At 37.3% G+C, this 20192-nt stretch overlaps 2 protein-coding genes across 10 annotated transcripts in view; one reads left to right on the forward strand and one right to left on the reverse strand.

Moving 5' to 3' along the window:
- The window catches only part of LOC310737799 (serine/threonine-protein kinase D3-like), a 59110-nt gene extending 50032 nt beyond the window's left edge, over positions 1–9078 (reverse strand). For 6 of the 8 annotated variants that reach the window (XM_083562474.1, XM_083562476.1, XM_083562475.1 and 3 more), the window contains exons 1-2: positions 8453–9078; positions 7327–7840 (exon numbers count right to left, since the gene is read on the reverse strand). In XM_083562474.1, the coding sequence (XP_083418600.1) occupies positions 7327–7614 (288 nt within the window). In that variant the 5' untranslated portion in view covers positions 7615–7840; positions 8453–9078. Of the gene's footprint in view, positions 1–7326; positions 7841–8452 lie in introns of those variants that run through there. The other 2 variants (XM_083562473.1, XM_083562469.1) reach the window with 2 other exon arrangements.
- Positions 9079–11567: 2489 nt separating this feature from the next.
- cnksr3 (cnksr family member 3) overlaps positions 11568–20192 on the forward strand; it is a 40573-nt gene continuing 31948 nt past the window's right edge. Inside the window, exon 1 of one of the 2 annotated variants that reach the window (XM_083562520.1) lies at positions 11568–11848. Coding sequence is in view for 1 of the 2 variants with exons in the window: in XM_083562519.1 (XP_083418645.1) it covers positions 11797–11848 (52 nt within the window). In the remaining variant the exon portion in view is untranslated. The remainder of the gene's footprint in view (positions 11849–20192) is intronic. The other variant, XM_083562519.1, reaches the window with a different exon arrangement.

A 20192-nucleotide genomic window follows, 5' to 3' on the forward strand; every position in this document is an offset into this window, starting at 1 on the left:
TGTTGCTAAGCTAATCGCTTTTTTGGCTGCATTTTACTGCAGTTTTAGTTTAAAATGTTTGCTTCATGGTTGGTAAAATGTAGCCCTAGTAGAACGTACAGAAAAATAGCAATTCAGACAAGTAATGGAAACAAGTGTGTGTAAATTAGCTTTTTATTAGCTTTTGTGTGTTTCGACAGAGCAAACGAAAGGCACGCTTTCACAGAGGTGTCTATGTTTTTGTGTAAATGTCCCATTTTACACATTCATTGCGAAACACCTTTAATACAACTTGCAAACGCAGCATATAAAAACAGGCTTTTGTGAATAGTACAAAGAACTGGGGATGCTTTGTTGGAGGGTCTTTCAACAGTGGTAATGGTGACTGACACACACACACACACACACACACACACACACACACACACACACACACACACACACCCCTGTAAGTGGAATTACTTTCCTCAGGTTTTCCACTGAATAAAATAACTGTGAGGAGCTAGCTACAGGAAAATGTTACTGTGTGGGATCCCATAACATTCTTGAAATTATTGAACAATTACAAATGCATTCATTTATATAAAATTTTGATTGAATGAAAATAAGCAAAAAAAATAAAAAGTATTTTACTCAGCACATATACAATCCTGCACAATGAAATTCTCCATTACATATCCCAGCTTGTTAGGAAGCTGGGATCAGAGTGCAGGGTCAATGCTGATAAAGCACCTTTGTAGCAGAGAAGGTTAAGAGCCTTGCTTAAAGAACCAACAGTGGGCTGGGACTTAAACCCCTGACCTTCCAATCTATACAGCAACTTCCCCATAACAAATAAAAATTAATAAATGGGAAATAAGTGGTACTCATCATGTGTCCATCAGCAACACAGGCAAACACATTACTTCCAGTCTGAAAGCACTTCTTAGTTGTCACACATTGTCCGCAGCATAACAACGAGGGAAACAGGGCCTCACACACTCACTAAACCAAAAGAAATTAGGATTCAAAATGCCTGTTTAAAGTAAACACTGAAATCTCAACATTCTTGCATTGCCAGTGAATGATGTAAAAGCATGTCGGAGAGCAGATTCTTTACATCCTAGGAAATATAAATCCATCACTTATTTGGTCCGGGCCTTTTCTAGGACCAGCGTCGGTGCCAGAGTGTTTATACACAGGTCTAAGAGCACATGCTGACCCAGATTCAGACTTATCATCAATCACTTTAGCAACTATAATGTGATATGATGTTAAATCCATATCTCGGTCACAGCTATATACATAGCTTTCTATGCCCCTGCGGAAATCCTTACTGAAAGACAAAACAAAACAAAAGAATGCCTCATATATTTTGCAATAGTGTTAATGGCTATAAAAGGAATTTGATTGGTTCTAATGGTAATTCTAAGTCTCGGTGGGTATTGACTGGTAAATACTTTTATTCTACTTATGTCTAATGAATATCATTAAGGTCCAATAGGATATCTGTGGCAACTTGTAGATCACAGGTTGGTATCTACTGGACAATATTAGGGGCCATTGGGATGCTGTTCAAATTCCTGTAAGTTTCTTCAATGATTTCTTTTGGTCTGATGATAATGATTTAATGATGTTCACAAACACACTACATAATAGGAACCATTTGGTAATGGTTTTAATGGTTAACAGCTAATGACTTGAAATGGTATTTGTGCTGAAAAGCATAATAATTTTTGATGCTGATTCCTAATTTTAACAGGGGTGTAGTCAATCAGCCATGACATGTCTAGTGTCTAAAGTCTAAATGTCTCTAGATTTACATTGGAAACATCTATGGGACATATACTGTAGGTATGTTTAAACCATCCCACTCTCACCTCATCACATCAAACTGATTTGTATCTGAATCTCATACCAATTCTATAAGTCAAACATGCTTGTGTGGTTTTGTACAAAGTTTTATGTTGTGTAGCTTTATGTTGTGTGTTGTAGCTCTTTGTTGTTTAGTGTAGCGCCAGGGTTCTGGAGGAACGTTGTCTCGTTTTTACTGTGTACTGTGTACCGCTGTGTATAGTAGAAATGACAATAAAAGCCTCTTGACTTGACTTGACTTGACAATCCTATTTATAATCATTGTCAAAAGAAAGTTTGAAAACAGAGTTTCGTGTCGCTCTGTGCAGAACTCAGTTCAATAACTCAATGGTTATCATTGGATTTTATGTTTTGGGTCTTTTAAATACATTAAGAGAACAAAAGCTGCCTTTTCTTTTAAGCTCTATTACTTATAAACATTAATAAGCTAAAATACACTGTATTTCTTAAATTTACACTTTGAAATTCATATACTGTAAATGATCAGGACTACTTTCCACGTGCTAATAAATGTATTTAAATTTCCAGTTTATTGTGTACACTAAAAACATAACCGTTATATTTGTATTCCGGTGCGTTCACTCTGAAAAAGTTATGTCATATGATATTTTCTTCAGCTCCTAAAGCACGGAACTGATTTAAGCAGGGCTTGTGATGTCCCACACCAAACAAGCACGAGTCGTGAACTAACCACTGCCTCCTCTTCCTCCTTACCACACACAAATCCCCCCACTCCTTCTCCTCCACACACACTTTCGGATACCAAACAGGACAGAATGGCGACCGGCAGGGGAGGGAAACTCCCCCACCCCGACTTCCTGTCGACCTGAGGGGCAGTCCCCTCTCTCTCCTCCAACACACACTCACTTACTCTCTCTGTCTCGCATACACGGGGAAGGCTAACACCCTGGCCCATCCAGCTAAAGCGTGTCTACCTCATAAGACTAGAATTGAAAACTAGAGTTTGGATTTACACTGCAGATGGATTTTGTAATGTATTGCAATTAACCATAGCGCTGAACAACAGAGATCAGCAGTGGCTCATTAGCGGTCCTGAGATTTGCTCACTTAGAACCTGTGCGTCTGGGAATGAAAGACTCTTCTATCTAGGTGAACTAACAAGACAAATGGCAGAAAAAGTTCCCGAAGCACCACTTTCAGTCACAACAACACAGGATGCAGGTCATGTGCTGACCCTCGGATGACATCATTCCATTCGTCTCCATGATATCCTTTCCTGTCGCAAATGAGAGCTGGTCAGTAAAGCTACAGCTGCTAAAAACTGAGCCTCTAAAGTTAAAACTACAACTACCGTCTTATCCGAATTTCTCTACATTAAAATCTAACACCAAATGGCTGTATAGGTTTATATATATGTATTATATAATACACCTTTTTACAGAGTGAAACTACTTATACTCAGGTCTTAGGCAAAGTAACACTATTTAGCAAGAAATCAATAGACTACTTCATGATTTTGGTTGCATGTTTAACAAACAATGACAGCTCCATTGACAACCTCTCACTAATATGGTTGAAAGCTTAAAATCTAAATATTAAAGTTTAGAAAAGGTGGTGGTTTTAAAGCTGCTTCACACTGCCTTTCAAATTACTTGCTAAAAACAACATGATAAATTAATTCAACATGTACAAAGGCTTCATTTACAGTGAAATTGTATGTAAATATTTCCGTACACCAAAACAGACTCGATCTTCTTTAAAATCATGTATTGTAATCACATATATTCAAGGGTGTTTAAACGTGATTAATGGCAATCACGTATAAATAATAGCAAATTTACATTTAGTGATCCAAATAAAAGGAAAAGCTCACAGTGAGCTGAAAATGACAAAACTACAAAAAAACTGCATGTGCTAACGCAGCTCAGCTACTGCAGCGCACCAATTACCAGAAATACATAAAAACTTTTTATAGTGCCATGAAATTCACATGTATATCCTAATTAAATACATATATATCTTAAACTAGGTGTTTTTTCATTTATGCTACTTTTCTTGTAAAATTGTTCCTGTAATGAGAATTGCTTGTATCCAGGCTGTTAAATATAGCATATTCTGATGGATGCACAAATTATAGCTTTCCAATTAAGTAACTAAATTATACCATTTCAACTTTGTTCAGTTTTTCTAATTCATTTAAAACAAGTCAGCAAATCGAAGCTCACACTGCTTGCTTCTGTAGCCATAGTATCATTGTTGTTACTGAATAATTCATGTGTTTCTAAATAGTAAAAGGAGAATTTGAAAATAAAATAGCTAGGAGGTTGAAAAGAGTTTAATTTCCTGCTTGAATGGCTTTATATACCTTTGTATACTTTGTTAAATAGTCGACTATAGTTGACTGATCATAAAGTAGCAAGATAAAAAAGATTTTCCAGCAGCTAATCTTATGCATTAAAGTACAAAATAAAATCATTTATTATGGCGATATGCAAATGTTGTGAAGATTAACATAGAAAAGATATAGCTAAATGGAGCAGACACTTCAATTTGTACATCCAACTCCAGCTAGTTAAGTTTTTATGTAAATTTGTTTAGTTTTACACTAGCGCTACAATGCTAATGAAGCTAGCAAGTATGAGTAAAATTCTTCCCTACATAAACTTGCTTCAAACTACACTAACTACAATTTAATGTCATTTTTAAGTAAGTGATTTTGTACAGTAAAAGCACAAGTTTTTAAACATATAATCTCAAATGGAATTGTGTTATTATCTCTCATAGGGTTGATGGTTACAGTGAAATCAGTCTGTAAAAAAGGAAAAAGAATTAAATAAAAAGAAATAAAAAAAATTTAAGATGGAAGCCACTGTACACTCATTTAATTATAATATTAATTGAAATATTATTATCTGGGGTTCCCAACCTTAGAGAAGCTTTAAATAAAAATAAAAAAAGAATAAAAATCTTTTTACTTTTTATGCCATTTTGACCCAAGATATTATTATTTGATTTGTATGTATTTATGTAGGTTTAAAATACCAAACTTGAACATATATAAAGAGGAAACAAAAGCAATGCCTGGCTAACAAACTAGCTGTCAAACAGACTAAAAATATTATAAGACAATAGTAAATCGATTAGTCTTATTGATATATTATGGGTTGTTATGTTAAAATGCCAAAGCTAATAGGACAAATGAAGGAGATATTGATGTAGCAAGACAATCTATTGAAACAAGATATGTCGACATTATGAGGTAAACCTATTACCTTAGTAACTTATAATACCAAAATAAGAAAGTATTGAATCAGAACAAGATATTAGTTTGAGATATGATTTGACTATGAAGTTATGACCTTATATTAGATATTATTGAACTTATTTAGTTATAACAATGGACATTGTCTCAAAGCAGCTTTACAGAAATTAAGCAGTTATAAAGTTGTATAGAAGAGTGTCTAACTTTAGTGACCAGAACTTTGTTCCTTATAATTGTTCTGGTATATAATTGTTGATCCTTATCAGTGGCGACTGCGGCAAGGAAAAACTCCCTTCATGAGATTTCATGAGGAAGAAACCTTAAGAGGAACCAGACTCAATTCAGACTCAAACAGGTCCATCATTGATAAAGTGTGAATAGGCCCTCAATTGCAAACCTGTTAATTTAACCTGTGGTCCTGAGCCATTTTAGTAGACTGTTGATATTAATTGCAGTGTTGGATATTTCTGTTTCGGTACTTTAACTACAATTGGGTGGCAAAAATAATCAATCTTTTCATATTCCTTTCAAATGTTGCCTCAGGCAATATGTAAACATAGCAGTTAAGTACCTCAACTGATTGAAAGGTTTATCGTGAATAATTTAGTAAAAAAAAAGCAAGTATTTTCTCGTCTGTATACAGTCGGAATAAAAATCATTGATTTATCACCATGCATCGATCTACATCCAATATATATGTTCTATTATTATAAACATACAATTTCCTAATTACATGAGCTAGAAAAGTGCTGCTTCCCTGCACACACACACACACACACACACACACACACACACACACACACACACACACACACACACCCCAATTTAACTTACGAGTTACTGCGGAACTGGAAGCGGTTTGATGGGTGGAAAAGATTTAAGGTGAGATAGAGTCCCTTAGCATTTGCATGCCTTTAGGACAAAATAAAAGAAAACAATAGCAGCACGATGTTTAGCATGCTGTTTTAACTACGCGATCACAAAGCTGATATTCAAATCTTTATCAAAAGAAATTTTAAAGAAGTTTGAATTTTAAAAAAGTGGAATTTATTTTAGAAGTTTGCATCTTTTTTTTTATTAATTTTTTTTTTATTCGCCATTACTGTTATACATGTGGTCAATCTGTACTGCTACAGCGTTGAATACATGTTTTGCACATTGTCTTCTGCTAAATTTGCACTCTCTGACTCTCTATTGATATTTTCCTTGCTATTTTTTGTAACCATGCCTCGGCTGGATCACTCTGATTTATTCTAAAACTCTTGCGGTAGTTTATTGTTTATTGGGGATTACTGAGTGCTTCTTTCAACAGCATCCTGTGGCACTAAAAAGCGATTTCGTGACCCTTGTTGAAAGCTGTAGCTGAGAGCTTGGTGTGCTACTGTAAGCTGATCGGAACATTACGAGCTTAAAGACTGAGCAAGACTCTTACCCGTTTCAACTAAAGATCTCTTTTATTACAATTACAATATTTTTTTTTACAATAAAACTTAAAGAGACGGATGTGGCTAAAGAACTTGGTTTGAGATAAATGGAAATCTGTTTATTTATTTCATTGAAGGGGAATCCTGACGTTAATGCAACACAGCACCCCATGAGACTGTGACTTTATTGTCCCTAGTACACTTACCTCAACCGTCACTGTTAGCACAGGTTTCAAAGTTAATGTTAATTCTGCTTGCACCATTGCAAGAGTGCAACCTGCAGCACAATGGCAACAAAAATGCATTTTGAAAAGCGCTAATAAGATCCTTTCAGATGACGCTCTCAAGAAATATCTTTTCTTTTCAAACTCAGCGATAACATTAAAGCATTTTTACCACAAGCCATAACTATTAGTTTTGAGTGAGGTTCAAATTGATCTATTAATAATTCGATTTTGGTTCAAGTGTAACTAGATGCTTGTTCAGGTTTGAATGAAAATGTTGAAAATTCAACTGGTAAATTCGAGAAATCTGCGTTTGAAACATGAAGCAAGCGCTTGCTGTGGTTACAGATTCTGTTTGAACCGTTCTTTGGTGATTTGACTTATAGAGGTGCCAGGTTTTACTCTCTGTATCTCAGATCCTCGAATGCTCTGTATTTCTTTTGCCGAAATCTGTGAGCAATCTCAACTTTTAGCTTGAACTGAATTCATCCTCGATTCAAACTCACAATTATATGGACACAAGGAGGCAATTGAATGTGGTGTAATGTGACACTCTGGGTTTTCAACAGAGGATGTGTGCGGGCTGTTGAGTAAAGTAACACCACACAACTTGTGTGTTTACCTTCTGGTCCACAATGGAGCACACGAGCTCTTTGACCGCCGACAGGGAGACATCAGAGGGGTCCAGATTCACCGTTTCCCTGGTTAGGCCGATCTGCAGCAGGAAGGACACGCCATGGAAGGACTCGCGGGAGAGGGTCGGGCTCGGGGCGCTCGCGCTGCCGTTGGACAGGCGGCCACAGAGCGTGGCCGGGGGGCTCGCGGAGGGCGAGGGCGTGGGCGCGGGGTGCGCGGGGACGGGACATGGTCTCGGGAAGGACGGAGGGGAGGAGCTGCCGCACGAGGACATTTGCACTCTTTTCGGCTGATCACCTCGGGAAAAAGTCCAGCATGTCTCAAATCCTGTTTTCAAAACCTCATGTCAATGCTTCACATGTATTTTTTGTCCCCACCTAATAATATTTACACATATATGCAATTTTGTTTTGCTTCGATTGGCAAACTGATACACACTCTTGAATGCTTCGAGTGAAAATGTAATTCCGGCGCGTGACCTCCGACAACATCCAGTATCACTGCAAAGAAACATACATAATTAAATATAAAAAAGAAATGATACAAATTTATATAATAATTAAATTGTTTCATAATTCAATAATAATATTATATTTAATATTAATAATAATATTTAATTAAATGTTTAATCAATTTTTTTTTTAATAAAAAGTGTTAGTGAAGCACAACACTCCGAGACACACACACACACACACACACACACACACACACACACACACACACACACACACACACACACACACGGGTGCTGGAGGTGATTTTAACATTTTCAACATCATTTCACCCAATGCATTGACTCAACAACAAGCCTGTTACCATGAAAAAAAAAAGAAACAGAAATTGAGCTCACTGATGTAACCTGTATTACACTTATTCCTCAAACTAGTCCATCCATCCTCCTAACCTCATAGCCTGTTTTATATAGTCTATCTGTTTGCTCAAACATTCGAGGTGAATGCACATCTGGGCAAACATCTGCACCCCATTAACGCTCAGCCGCATAAAGCATACAGTATTTTTAAGCAGTAGGCTCTTATTAGTCTGTCTTTAATAATGGATTGATGAAATCCAAGTAATAGAAGAGTGTAGAATGATAATAAAAATGCAGATACCTTTCTCGAAAAGGCGAATTTTCTTTCTTGAAATGCCAAATTCCACCATAGGCCACTTTTTCTTTTTTTTCTTTATTTATTTAGGTATATACATTTTCCCCAGTGTGCCGCATGAAAGCTCCTCTCGGATCTTCTGCAATGTTCTCGTGGAAAGTTTCCTTTTAGAGTCGATGCTCTGCCTACCTTTTCCAACTTCTCAGTCTGAAAACTTTTCCATCACGTTTATGCGTATCCCATTATAAAAGAGTCTTTCTCTCTCTTTCTCTCTCTCTCTCTCTCTCTCTCTCTCGGTCAATGTGGATAACACGGATAAACGATGCAGAACCAACCAAACGTTTCTGGGATCCTGGGTCCGCCTGTTTCCTCCTCTCAATTCGTCCTGCCCTCTAAAACTACATTTCCAGACATGCCAATCAAGCGGATGTCCTCTGCGCATGCGCTCTTTCACTAAAACACGAGCTACGTTTTTTTCCCCCCTTTGTCGGTTTACCCTTTTCTGTATCAATTTCAAAATCGATAAAATATCAAGATTTGCGTTTGCAATAAAAACCAGATACCAAAAGTGGTAAAAACGGAGTCAAAAAAAAAAAAAAACAAGAGTCCATTGCAATAGTTCCCACAATAGCAAATTAGATATTTCGCGCATGCGCAATGTTAAATCGCGCTTCCTTCAGTTAGTATGTTATAAATTCAGTTGTTGTTTTTTTCTTTATCTGGAGACAAAAAAAAAAAAAGACTGTTATAATTTCACTTGAACAATGAGGAAATGTGATAATGTCAGCGGGTTAAAGAAAAATAAATACATTCATAGAAATGTTAACGATGTCTCTTGCGCATGCGCGGTTCGAACTAACTTCGTGTTACAGGAATGGCCGGAGCGTCTGCGACCTCTAACGGTGCGACTGAAAAGCGCTCCGGAGAGGCAGAAAAAGAGTGTAAAAAAGGATGGTTGTGCAAAAAAACTCATTTGGCACGTCGCTGGAAGCCGGCTTGGTTTCAGATTAAAGACTCCAGACTTTACTACGGCGGAAAAGAAAAGGTAAAAGGTAGAATAGGTGTATAAGGTGTGGCTAGTGTCCGAGCTTAGGCACGGCTTTTCGGGAACCTAAGAAGGATTAACATACTAATAAACATCTCGACAAACCATTCTATTCCAACTAGACCTTTAACAAAATAAAATGGTGATTTACTCAACTTTATCAAGCGCCCAAACTCACAGCAGGTATGATTTCCCAGACACTGTTGTTCTGGGTTACCATGGCAACCAGACGCTCTTGCTCTGCAAGGCCTGGCCAGATCATTGGATGAAATAATGCTTTGCTTTGAATGTCTATAAATACAGTTACGTACTTGTGCATAGTCCATTGTATGTCAAAATGATAATATATGCCTTAAACAGCGTGAATGCTTGGTGAAATTGAATTCGCTCACAATGGTCTTATTCTTACAGTATCCGGGGAAGTCCATCAGTCTGATTGGGGCAGGAATTGAGGCCCAGGACCAGGATGGACATTTTGACTGGACTATAAGACCACAGGGAAGTAAAAGAGCATATTTCCTTCGGGCTGGCTCAGCTGAGGAGCAGCAGCAGTGGATGGTGGCTATCTGTGAAGCACAGATGGGTTCTGGAGAGCACGCTTCCAATGCATGTGTGCTCCAGTAGTGTGTGTGACAAGGAGGTCCATTCCTGTTCTTATAACAGTCACCGCCTTAGAAAGAAATAAAGTTAGCTTGTCAAATAATTGAGCATCCTTTCCAGTGGCTAAAAATTGAGTAAAAAACCCTAAGTGGAGTCCTATTTTTTATTAATGTTAACATGCTAACAGAAAGCCTAACCAAAGCCAGCCCAAGTAAACCAACAACCAACATGAAAAATCAAAGAACCAGGGCTACAAGTTACTACAGAAATCATATATCTGCAGGATGTCATTCAAAAACAAACCTGTTAATTGATTTGCAGCCCAAATTAATGCTGGTTAAGAAAATCAATCAACACCATATGAATAATCAGTATCAAGCACTGAACTTAAAGATGAACATAACACAATTCTAAAAGTAAAAAGGCATAGATTAAATCATATGTATAAGATTCCCTAAAATATATCCTGCAGTTTGAAATGTTTGCAAACTTTTCCATTTAATTTCCATTACACACCCACAGGGGGCAGTGTTGTATAATTAAACATGGGAACATTCGATCCTAGGAAGATGGATTTAGCACTCGTTTGACCTCTGTGCTGCTTTCTGTAAATGTAATATATCAAGAAAGTTAAGTAAAAAGCAAAACGACATGACTGGAAAAATGTACAACTCAGCAAGCAGCATAGAGAATACAGGCTACTGATAGATATGGTAATAATGGGATTATACATCACTGATCATTTAGACAGACACAGACAGACAGACAGACAGACAGACTATGTGTAGGACACATGGGTTCTTCCACATCAACCCTTTCAAACCACATTTTCATGGAGTTCACCTTTTATACACATGATACACGGTCATGCTGGAACAGATTTGGGCCTCTCAGTTCCCATGAAGGAAACGGTACACTGGACACTTTGTGGCCACGGTTTTGAAAACGAACGCATGTGAAATTCAGGTGAATTCAGGTTTCCTAAAATTGACCATTTACTGATGATGTTATACATGTTTTTTTGTCAGTCTTGAAAGTTTTTGTGAATAAACTCAGTGTGAATAAAACATTTTGTGTAAAATATTTGGACACTGTGAAAATCTGGAGACGGATGATCCGCTGTGGCGACCCCCAACAGGTAAAGCAGAAAGAAGAAGAAGAAGAAGAAGAAGAAGAAGAAGACTGTGGAATCTTGGATTTAGTTTTAATTGTAAATTATATGAGTGTAAACAGGTGCAAGTTTGGACCAATCTGTATTGAGAGGATTTAGGAAATTTCTGATTAATAAACATTTTCTCCCCCAAATTGGACTAAAACTATTTCTTGTGAAGGTGTGAACTGGTGTTAACAGTAGAGTAAATGTAATCATTATGGATCAGATTTAGACCCCAAATATTCCCTGGCTGAAAAGTGAAAGCAGCAGAAGTGAAGAGGTTTTCAGTGTTCAGGATTTGGCGCAGTGATGTGGAGCTGAAAGTGTAACCTGATCCTCCGCCCATCACTCCTGCTGTTTCAGAGCTCTGCTCCTGAGTCTCAGAGAGGAACCCAGGCGCCTGCTGCTGCTCAGCACACTGCTCTCCAAACACTTCTGCAGCTCTCTAAACACTGCACACTGTTACAATGTCTTTACAAAACCTGGGTGAGGAATATACTGTTAAGTAATCGATTTTCTTGCCTAAACGAAACAAAAACAAACAAACAACCGATGGAACCAATAACAAAGTGGACTCCGGCTCAGGTTGTCGCTTGGATGAGAGGTAGGAGATACTTTTTTTTAATTTAATTGTAATTCTAATTTAATTGTCTACTTTAAAAAAATACACTCCTGTTTTTATGCACAAGGTTGCTTTATATTTTGGTTGCGTTACTTAAAATAATAAACAACAACAAGATATTTGTTCTGCACAAACTCTGGCTGAGCGCAACAGGCTGTTCTACAACACGCGGTAAGAGAAATGCGCATGCGCAATGTCACTTTTCGAAGCTTCTTCAAATCAGAGGTGCTCCATGGAGAGCCAAAAATCTAACTTGATTGAGGGACGAGAGTCGAAAGTGAATGTTGCATTAAACCATACTTTATTATGTTAAAATGAAAGTTGCCAGGAGTCCTTTTATATATGCTATAATATTTAGAAAGAAAGAAAGAAACAGAAAACAGGAGTCTGTGTGCAGTTTTACTGTCAAAGATTTCTAGTTCAAAGAAACCTGTAAATAATAAAACATAAACATAGAAGCAATTGCATTTGTTGTACAGTAACACAAAAACTAATACATCTCTATCTATCTGTCTGTCTGTCTGTCTGTCTGTCTGTCTGTCTGTCTGTCTGTCTGTCTGTCTGTATGCATCTATTTCAAAGCTCTTCATTCTTTATTTTTTTAAAGTTTTTTCCAAATCTGGATCATTTAAATCAATGTATTTTCTCTACTGTTCATTTCAATTGACCTCGTTTGCAGATTAAAAATATATCAAAAAATATAAAAAAAATTATAAATAAAGCTTTGTATCAGTGGCTTTATTCCCCTCTTCACATGTATGGCATGGTGGGCCAAATTAAACATTTCCATCTGGTTGGAAAGTAGTGAAACAATAAAAAAATTGTATCAAGAAAAGTTTCCTGAAGATTTTTATTTATATACAAAAATTCTGTTATTATTATCTTCAGTAATAAGGAAATAAAATATCCACAAAACAAGGTGTACATACAATAACTCAATGTATCTAAATGAAATGAATGTATTTGTCTGGTCTAAAAACCAACAATATTTAATTTGTTTGTAGATAATTACAAATAAAATACTATCCTATGAGTAAAACTCGATGTAAATAGTCTCTTAGAGCAGTGAAAAGTCATGATGTTGACATTAGTTAAAAGTGTTCAGGCACTGTTAGCAGCATTAACATATTTGTCCTGGACTGAAGTTCAGTGTCAAATGGTGGTCAGTGTGTGTGTGTGTGTGTGTGATTATTATTATCATTATTATTGAAAATGTATTCTGTATAATGTCTATGTTTACATTTGCCTTCTCTTTTCTACCAAAGTGTAATTCAGACATGGGAATACTTATATTAATTATAATAATATGAGCATGGTGCATGAATGATCTGTTGAAGCCTGTACGATATTCAGTTGCCGCTAATACAATAGAGCATTAATAAAAGACGCCTTTTTTATAATGAATGTACCATTGTATGACAGCCATATGGGCTTTGTTTTAGTTGAATATTGAGTACCAATGTTCAGTTTGTGTAATTTGAAAAAGACTATCAATTAAAGTGGTTTGATGCTTTATTGTGTGTTATGCTCTATAAAGGTTGTTTTTCTTAAACATGGATGTTAGGAAGGTTTACTATCTACCTCGAAGGAGCAAATTTTAGGAAGTTTCACTATCAGGTGTATGCTGATCAGGAGATTGTACTCGCCCCAGTGTGTCAGTAAAAACACGTTACAGGATTCAGAACACTCAGACTTTACTGGGTTTAGGATTGATTGTGCGTGGTGTGATTCTTGCTGTTTTCTGCTAGCTGCTGTTCAATAGGCCGAATCAAGGTCGAATGAAGACTGCTGCTCAGTGCCCCCAAATATGCAAGGCAAATTCGTCTCTAAATCTAGGTAAAAATTCTGTCGATTTGATCTTGGTGTCGTTCTTATCAGCTATCTCTGGTAAATTAATGAGACGGGTAACAGGCTGTGTGTATTATCTAGCATTAACGTTGACCTCTGCAGACCTTACTCGTCTATCTGCTCCAGGAAATGTCCTTATCACTCTCCTAATCAACCAAAGGGCTCATGGTAGCTGGGGATTAACCATCATTACAACAGACCCAACTTCAAGGATTTTAGTCTTTGCATGCCATTTGTTTCAGAGCTGTAGATTAGGTAAGTAGTGTCTCATGAAGCTTGACCAAAAATAATCAGTGAGAAGTTGACTCTGTCCCCATCTACGTCGTCCCATGGATTCATTGGCGGAGTATGTCACTTGAGGTAAAGAGCTGTCCGGCCGCCCCATGAGCAGGAGATTTGGGGTAATTGGGTCTAAGTCAGCTACATTGGAGGAGACATTACCTAGAGGTTTGCTATTGAGAATTCCATCTATCTCGATACGTACAGAACTTCCTCTGTTACTGTTTGTGCACCTACTACTGTACAGAGGGCATTTTTAAGATATCGGATCTCTCTTTCCCAGCTGCCACCAAAGTTAGGGGCATTAGGCGGGTTGAACTGAAATTTTATCTTTTGTTTGGTGAGATGTTGTTGAAGTTTCTGGCTGCAATTCATTCTGGCTGCAAGGCTTCTCTCTCTATCCACCTTGGAAGTTAGTACCCTGGTTGGATAACAGTTCTGAGTGCCTCTGCCTGCTATAAATCTCATCAGAGCCATAAGTGTGGAATCAGTGTCATTAGCTGTGAAAAGTCCAGTGTGTACACATCTTGTCATGGGACACTTAAAGATTATTCCTCATCTTTTCTTCAGGGGTCTGCCTCTTTTGATTTGGAAAGGCCCATACCAGTACTGTAAAAAGGAGGTTTGTAAAGTCTCAAGCGTGCTAGAGGAAGATCAGCCATTATGGGGATCATAGGTTTAGCCTTCTGCTTACGACATTCCATACAGTTATGTTGGGATTTTCTAATTGCCTCACGACCTCTTAGCATCCAGATGCTTCGCTTCATTTCAGCAAATCCGGTCCTGGGTGGCACAGCTTACTGTCATAGTCTTGAATGAGAACTTTGGTGGCTCGATGATGAGGATCTAGGATAATGGGGTGAACTGTCTAACACATAACCCATCCTTACCTGCTTGGCATCATCTGCGGTCATTAGGCTCTTAAGGCAGTGTCCACATAAAAGTTCCTTTCAACTGTTGATCTCAGGATGTCATTTGGTTGGATGTTGTCCAGGACATGGCGTTGTATAGCATAGATGGCACAGCAGAGAATGCAGGTTGTGCCAAAGGGTATCACTTGCCACTCATAAATACTGAGAGGGTTATTAGGTTGATGGTCGCGCCAGACAAAGCGAAGGAGAGGTCTGTCTTCTGGCAGTAGGCGGACCTGATGAAACATACTCTTTAAATCTCCACTTCCCGCTACAGTATGTTCCCCGAAAATGCAACAGCACCCATAAAAGGGCCAAGTGTAGGTCCAGCAAGGAGGTGGTTATTCAGATTCTGGCCCATGTGTTCAAAGGAACAATTGAACACCACTTGTTTCTTTCCATCATGTTGAACCATGTGATGTGGAATGAACCATTACTCTCCTTCGGTGTTTACAGAGTCAATGGTGAGCTTGACTACATAGCCGGAATTCTCTAGTTTCTTATTCTCTTCATTATATGCAACTACCTTCATGGAATACTTTGCCAACCAATGCTCTACACTTCTTAAGTTGGGCATGACAGAGTCCTTGGAGGTACACAGTTGATGCATATTAGCTTTCCATAACAGCTTTGTTGCATAGCGATTTAATCCATCTACCATCACCCTGGTCATTCTGGTTTGTAGTAAATCCATTGCCACTTGATCCTGTTATGATTGTATGACTAATTTCCTCATGAAGGAATTGAAGGTTCCCCACCGCACAGACGAAAGGGCTTCTTTAGTGTACAATTTGCAGCTAAGCGTGATCGCCCACATTTCCAACAACACTTGTTGTCTTTGATCCATTTGATCATCTGCTCTGTACTAAATGCCTGGAAAGTGGTACACTGGCTTAAGTAATGTTCGGTACTGTCGCAGTATTGGCACAGAACTTTGATCTGTTTAGAGCCCTGTGCTGGCTCGGACTGATCCAGTCAGCTCTGTCTAAGACAGAAGCGAGTCTAGGCTTTTCTACTGGGCCTGGTCTTGGTTGCACCATCTTACGTTTCTGCTCTTTTTTCTGATTCAAGATCTTACAGTTTTGACAACAGGATTCAAGCTTGAGCCACTCTGCTAGATTCAGTAAAGTGTAGACAGTCTGATAGGGACTGTGTCATCTGAATGAAGCACACAGATCTAAGAGTAAATTGGTGAGTAGACAGGCTACATGTGAGCTGAACTGTAGTTCCACACCGGAGACCCACGAGAGCTTGAATTTGGCTTAAAACTGGCTAAATCTTCAGACTGAACATCAGGAGCATCCATGACTGCTGTTATTTTAGTTAAAGCTAACTTATAAGGTCGTCCGAATTTGTCAGTAAGTGTAGTCATAGTGTTTGTGTATGGCCAAGGGGAATTGGCCTGCAGCTTTACTGTTAAATTTTGCATATGCTTATCAAGGATGTTAAATTGTCGGAGTTTCTCCTGAATGGGCGTCTGAGCTTCACGCAGTTGCCTATTGTCCTTTTCCAGATCTTGAAGCTTCAACTTATGCCTAACGGTTGTGGGTGCAGCCTTGTCCTCTTGTAACAAAGGCTCCTCCTCTCCATCACTTTTGAAAGGCTGTGTGGTGAGCCACGGTCTATCTGGTTGTTTGTTAACATCCGAATGCGGAGCGCTAGTAGCTCCAGCAGTTGCGTTGATGTCATCAGCATGTGAACTTGAAGGAAGAGAATCACTATGATCAGGGGGTAAATCATTAGATTAATCTCTCATTGTGTTTAGTGGTGTCTCCTCTTCTTGTCCATGTGAATGCTGCGTAGGATATCGCACCTGATAGTCTTTAAGATAGGGTGGGGGCTAAGTTCTGCATTGTGGGCGCAGACTCTCACAGGAAGATCTGGAAAGATATCATCTTTCACAGAGATAAATCATCATATATTTTTTCAACCACAGATACTGATTATCCCTAAAGTCTTAACTGAAAAGATGAAATGAGACGTTTGATTTATCCACCGCCTTCACAATCAGCACAGTGCATTGTTTAGTAAAGGCAACCAACAATCAATCTTATCGCCCACATAGATAGGCAGACTGCTCCATTTAGACCGATCACCTGTTTCAGCCTAACAATGCACCAGTGCAAAAAGTGAGATCCATGGCATGTTTTGTAAGTGTTGGAATGAAGGAACTTGAGTGGCTCCACTTAACATTTTTGGGATAGATTAGCCAACTTTGAGCCACAACATGGCAAGCTAGAGTGACTCTAGAGTGGCTCAGAACAGGCTCCTTTAACAATAAATATGGAAACACCCAATAAAATAAAATTTACAGGGATGCCATTTTCTTTATTATTTTAAAAAACATCTGCTTGCTAACTGAGAAACACCTGAAATGCTAGCTACATGATTCAGTCTGTAACATTAGCGAGATAAACAAAGCAACATGTGCTTTTTTCATAAAACCTCAAGTAAACAGGCATAATAAATACAACTAGACTACACATTTGGAAGGTTGAAGTAGCCATTGTAAGTGACAAAAGTTTTGTAAATTGTGACAGAAAACATACCAAGGCAAATTTCTAATGTAAATATTAAATTTAGTGTACTTATTACACATGAACTCAGCCTATTATTTATATTTGATATTAGAATGACAGCATGATATAATATAGTCCTGTAATGCTGTCTTTTAAGGTGTCTTAGACCGTAAAGCAGAGACTGTCTCTTTTCAGTGTGAGCCACTACATTGAGATTTTTGGCAGTTTTTATTTAATTTTCGAAACATTTCCGCTGCGTTATCTTTAAAACCAGTGTTGTTTACTCATGATCTGAAGCTTTGGGTAATCATCGTATAATCTGCAGTTTCACCGAACTTTGGTCTGATGTGAGAGATGCACAGGAGTTGCAGTCAAGGGTTAGGCAAGCTAGATTGTTTCATTTAAACATTCCTGTTTATCCATAAGATGGTTTTAACAACATTGTAAAAAAAAAAAAAAAAAAAGGGTTACAGAAATCCAGGTCTAGACCTCATAGAAATAAGCCTGAGGCAGCAGTGGAGCGAAAAAATGTCTGAGAACACAAATAAATTGAGATTTATAGTGGAGCGAGAGCAGAGATACTAAAAGTTTGATATTAGTTGAATCCACATGACACACAAAAATTATCGTTAGCCACAACAGGAACTGTTTAGTGATTTGTGAATGGTATGTAGTTCGTCATGCACACCAGGTTTATGCAAGGAAGATCTTCATACAGTGTGTAGTACCGGTCCCAATGATCATGTGGAGGCATGTCCACACGTTTCACCCAGCAGGTGCAGTTAAGAAAATTACCTATGAAGGCTTTTCAAATAAAAGCAGCTGAGAAGCCTGAGGTGGTTCTTCTTCATATTTTCTCTATAATAATAATAATAATAATAGTAATATTAATAATACTAATTTATAATAATCTATTTATATTTTTTATCATATAATTGTTCCAGTGTTTTCCAACTTCACTTTCTCTACTCTATCACAGCTGTACATTTATATTTAATTATTACATTATTATAAACAGGAATTTCTTCTTGTTTCACTGTAGTGAAAAAAAGAACGGAAGTCACTCAGTTATAATGAAAGCCAAAGAGCAGTGGTTGAACTTCACAATCTTAACAATCTCCCTACCTAAAAGAGAGTTTTAACTAACGTTCCCACAGTGGAGTAATGCAGTAAAAGTGTTTGTGGTTTCCTTGAATAATTAAACTGATTTAGAATTTCACTAAAAACCACATTATGTCTCCAAACAGACACAGATGTTATGCTTATATCCTTAATATAAATGTTTATTACAGTTTTTCTCAGTCGCTTTGGAGCGTTACTCAGATCAGAAATGAAATTCTCAAAACTACTTGTTCAACCTTTACATCATTTAGTCATTTGTGCACATCATAGGAACATTTCTTGATGCTTTGATCCAATTACAATGTTTTTGTACATTCATTCAAGTGATTGTGTACAAGTTTCTGCTGTTTCCTACATTATCAGTTGTTTATGTTCATGTTGATTAAAATATATTATACTGGTTTCACCTGAATAGTTTTAACCCCCAAAACATCTCAGCATCAGTTCATTCCATAAGTCATTGAATACAAAATAATTAAATCAGTTGTCATCACCTGTCATCTAAAATTTCTTTTAAAGTTTTTTGTAAATGTGACTTGAATTGATGAATTGTGCAGATGAATCTTGAATGTCCCTAATGAAGGAGAGTGACTGGCATCAGATCAACCAAAGATCAAATAGTTCTCTAAAACAGGTCAAAGGTGAATCTTGTGAATCTTCAATTGGAGAGTGAATACAGACAGAGCAAACAATAGAATTGTAGTGAATTGAATGAAGTCAAATTATGTGCATTTTCATTCACTGTAATCCAAACCATAGTTTATATCAAGAAATCCTAAAACTGTTCACCTTCATACTGACAACATTAGTAAACAGTAAACAAATGGACTTTTCATTCTGATGTGAATGAGATGTTCATTGACACAAATACTCACTTTTGAGAGATGAACTGAGGATTTTGAGAAAAGTACAGACTTTTGCAGGAAATCCAATATATTGTGCTGTTTGTACAAATTGTTTTGAGAAATGCACTTACTGATTTGCAAATAATTAATTAAACTAATTAAGGATTATTCGAGAAATGCTCCAAAGCAACTGAGAAAAATTTTAGTATTCTGTCCATTTTATGTGTGAACATTATTGTCCATGGGAATCACAGATGGGCAAAAACATGGACCAAACCCCAAATGGAAAATATTAAGATTTTAACAGTCTTAATATCATCTAATTGGTCAGGAAATGACAAAGAATAAAACAAAACAATCAGATGCTTTTGTATGAGATTTTTATTTTGCTTTCTATAAAATGATTATAGCTTGTGGGTAAACGTCCGTACAGCATTTTACAGAAAGAAGAACCCAATTTCCATTCCAATGTTGATTACTGTAAACAGTTGATGAGAAGTTGAAACATTTTGTGAGCCCAGACATCTGTTAAATTTTGCATTCAACATTTAAACCAGGACTTTGCATACTATAAATATATATAAACTGTTTCCAGTCAAGCAAATGGCACAGGATTGCAGTCGGGTAATTTCTTTGGTTTTAAGGGCTTTAAAATCTTGATATTTTGGCCTTGGCACATTTCATTTTCCCAGGAGTGAATACTAAGGATTAATTGAACAGGTAAAAAAAACTAGGGTATTCATTTTAACATTGTTTACCCATTCAAACAAAATTGAATGGGAATTCACAATTGATCAAGTGA

The sequence above is a fragment of the Silurus aristotelis genome (assembly GCF_946808225.1).
Source record: "Silurus aristotelis genome assembly, chromosome: 15".
Lineage (NCBI taxonomy): Eukaryota > Metazoa > Chordata > Actinopteri > Siluriformes > Siluridae > Silurus > Silurus aristotelis.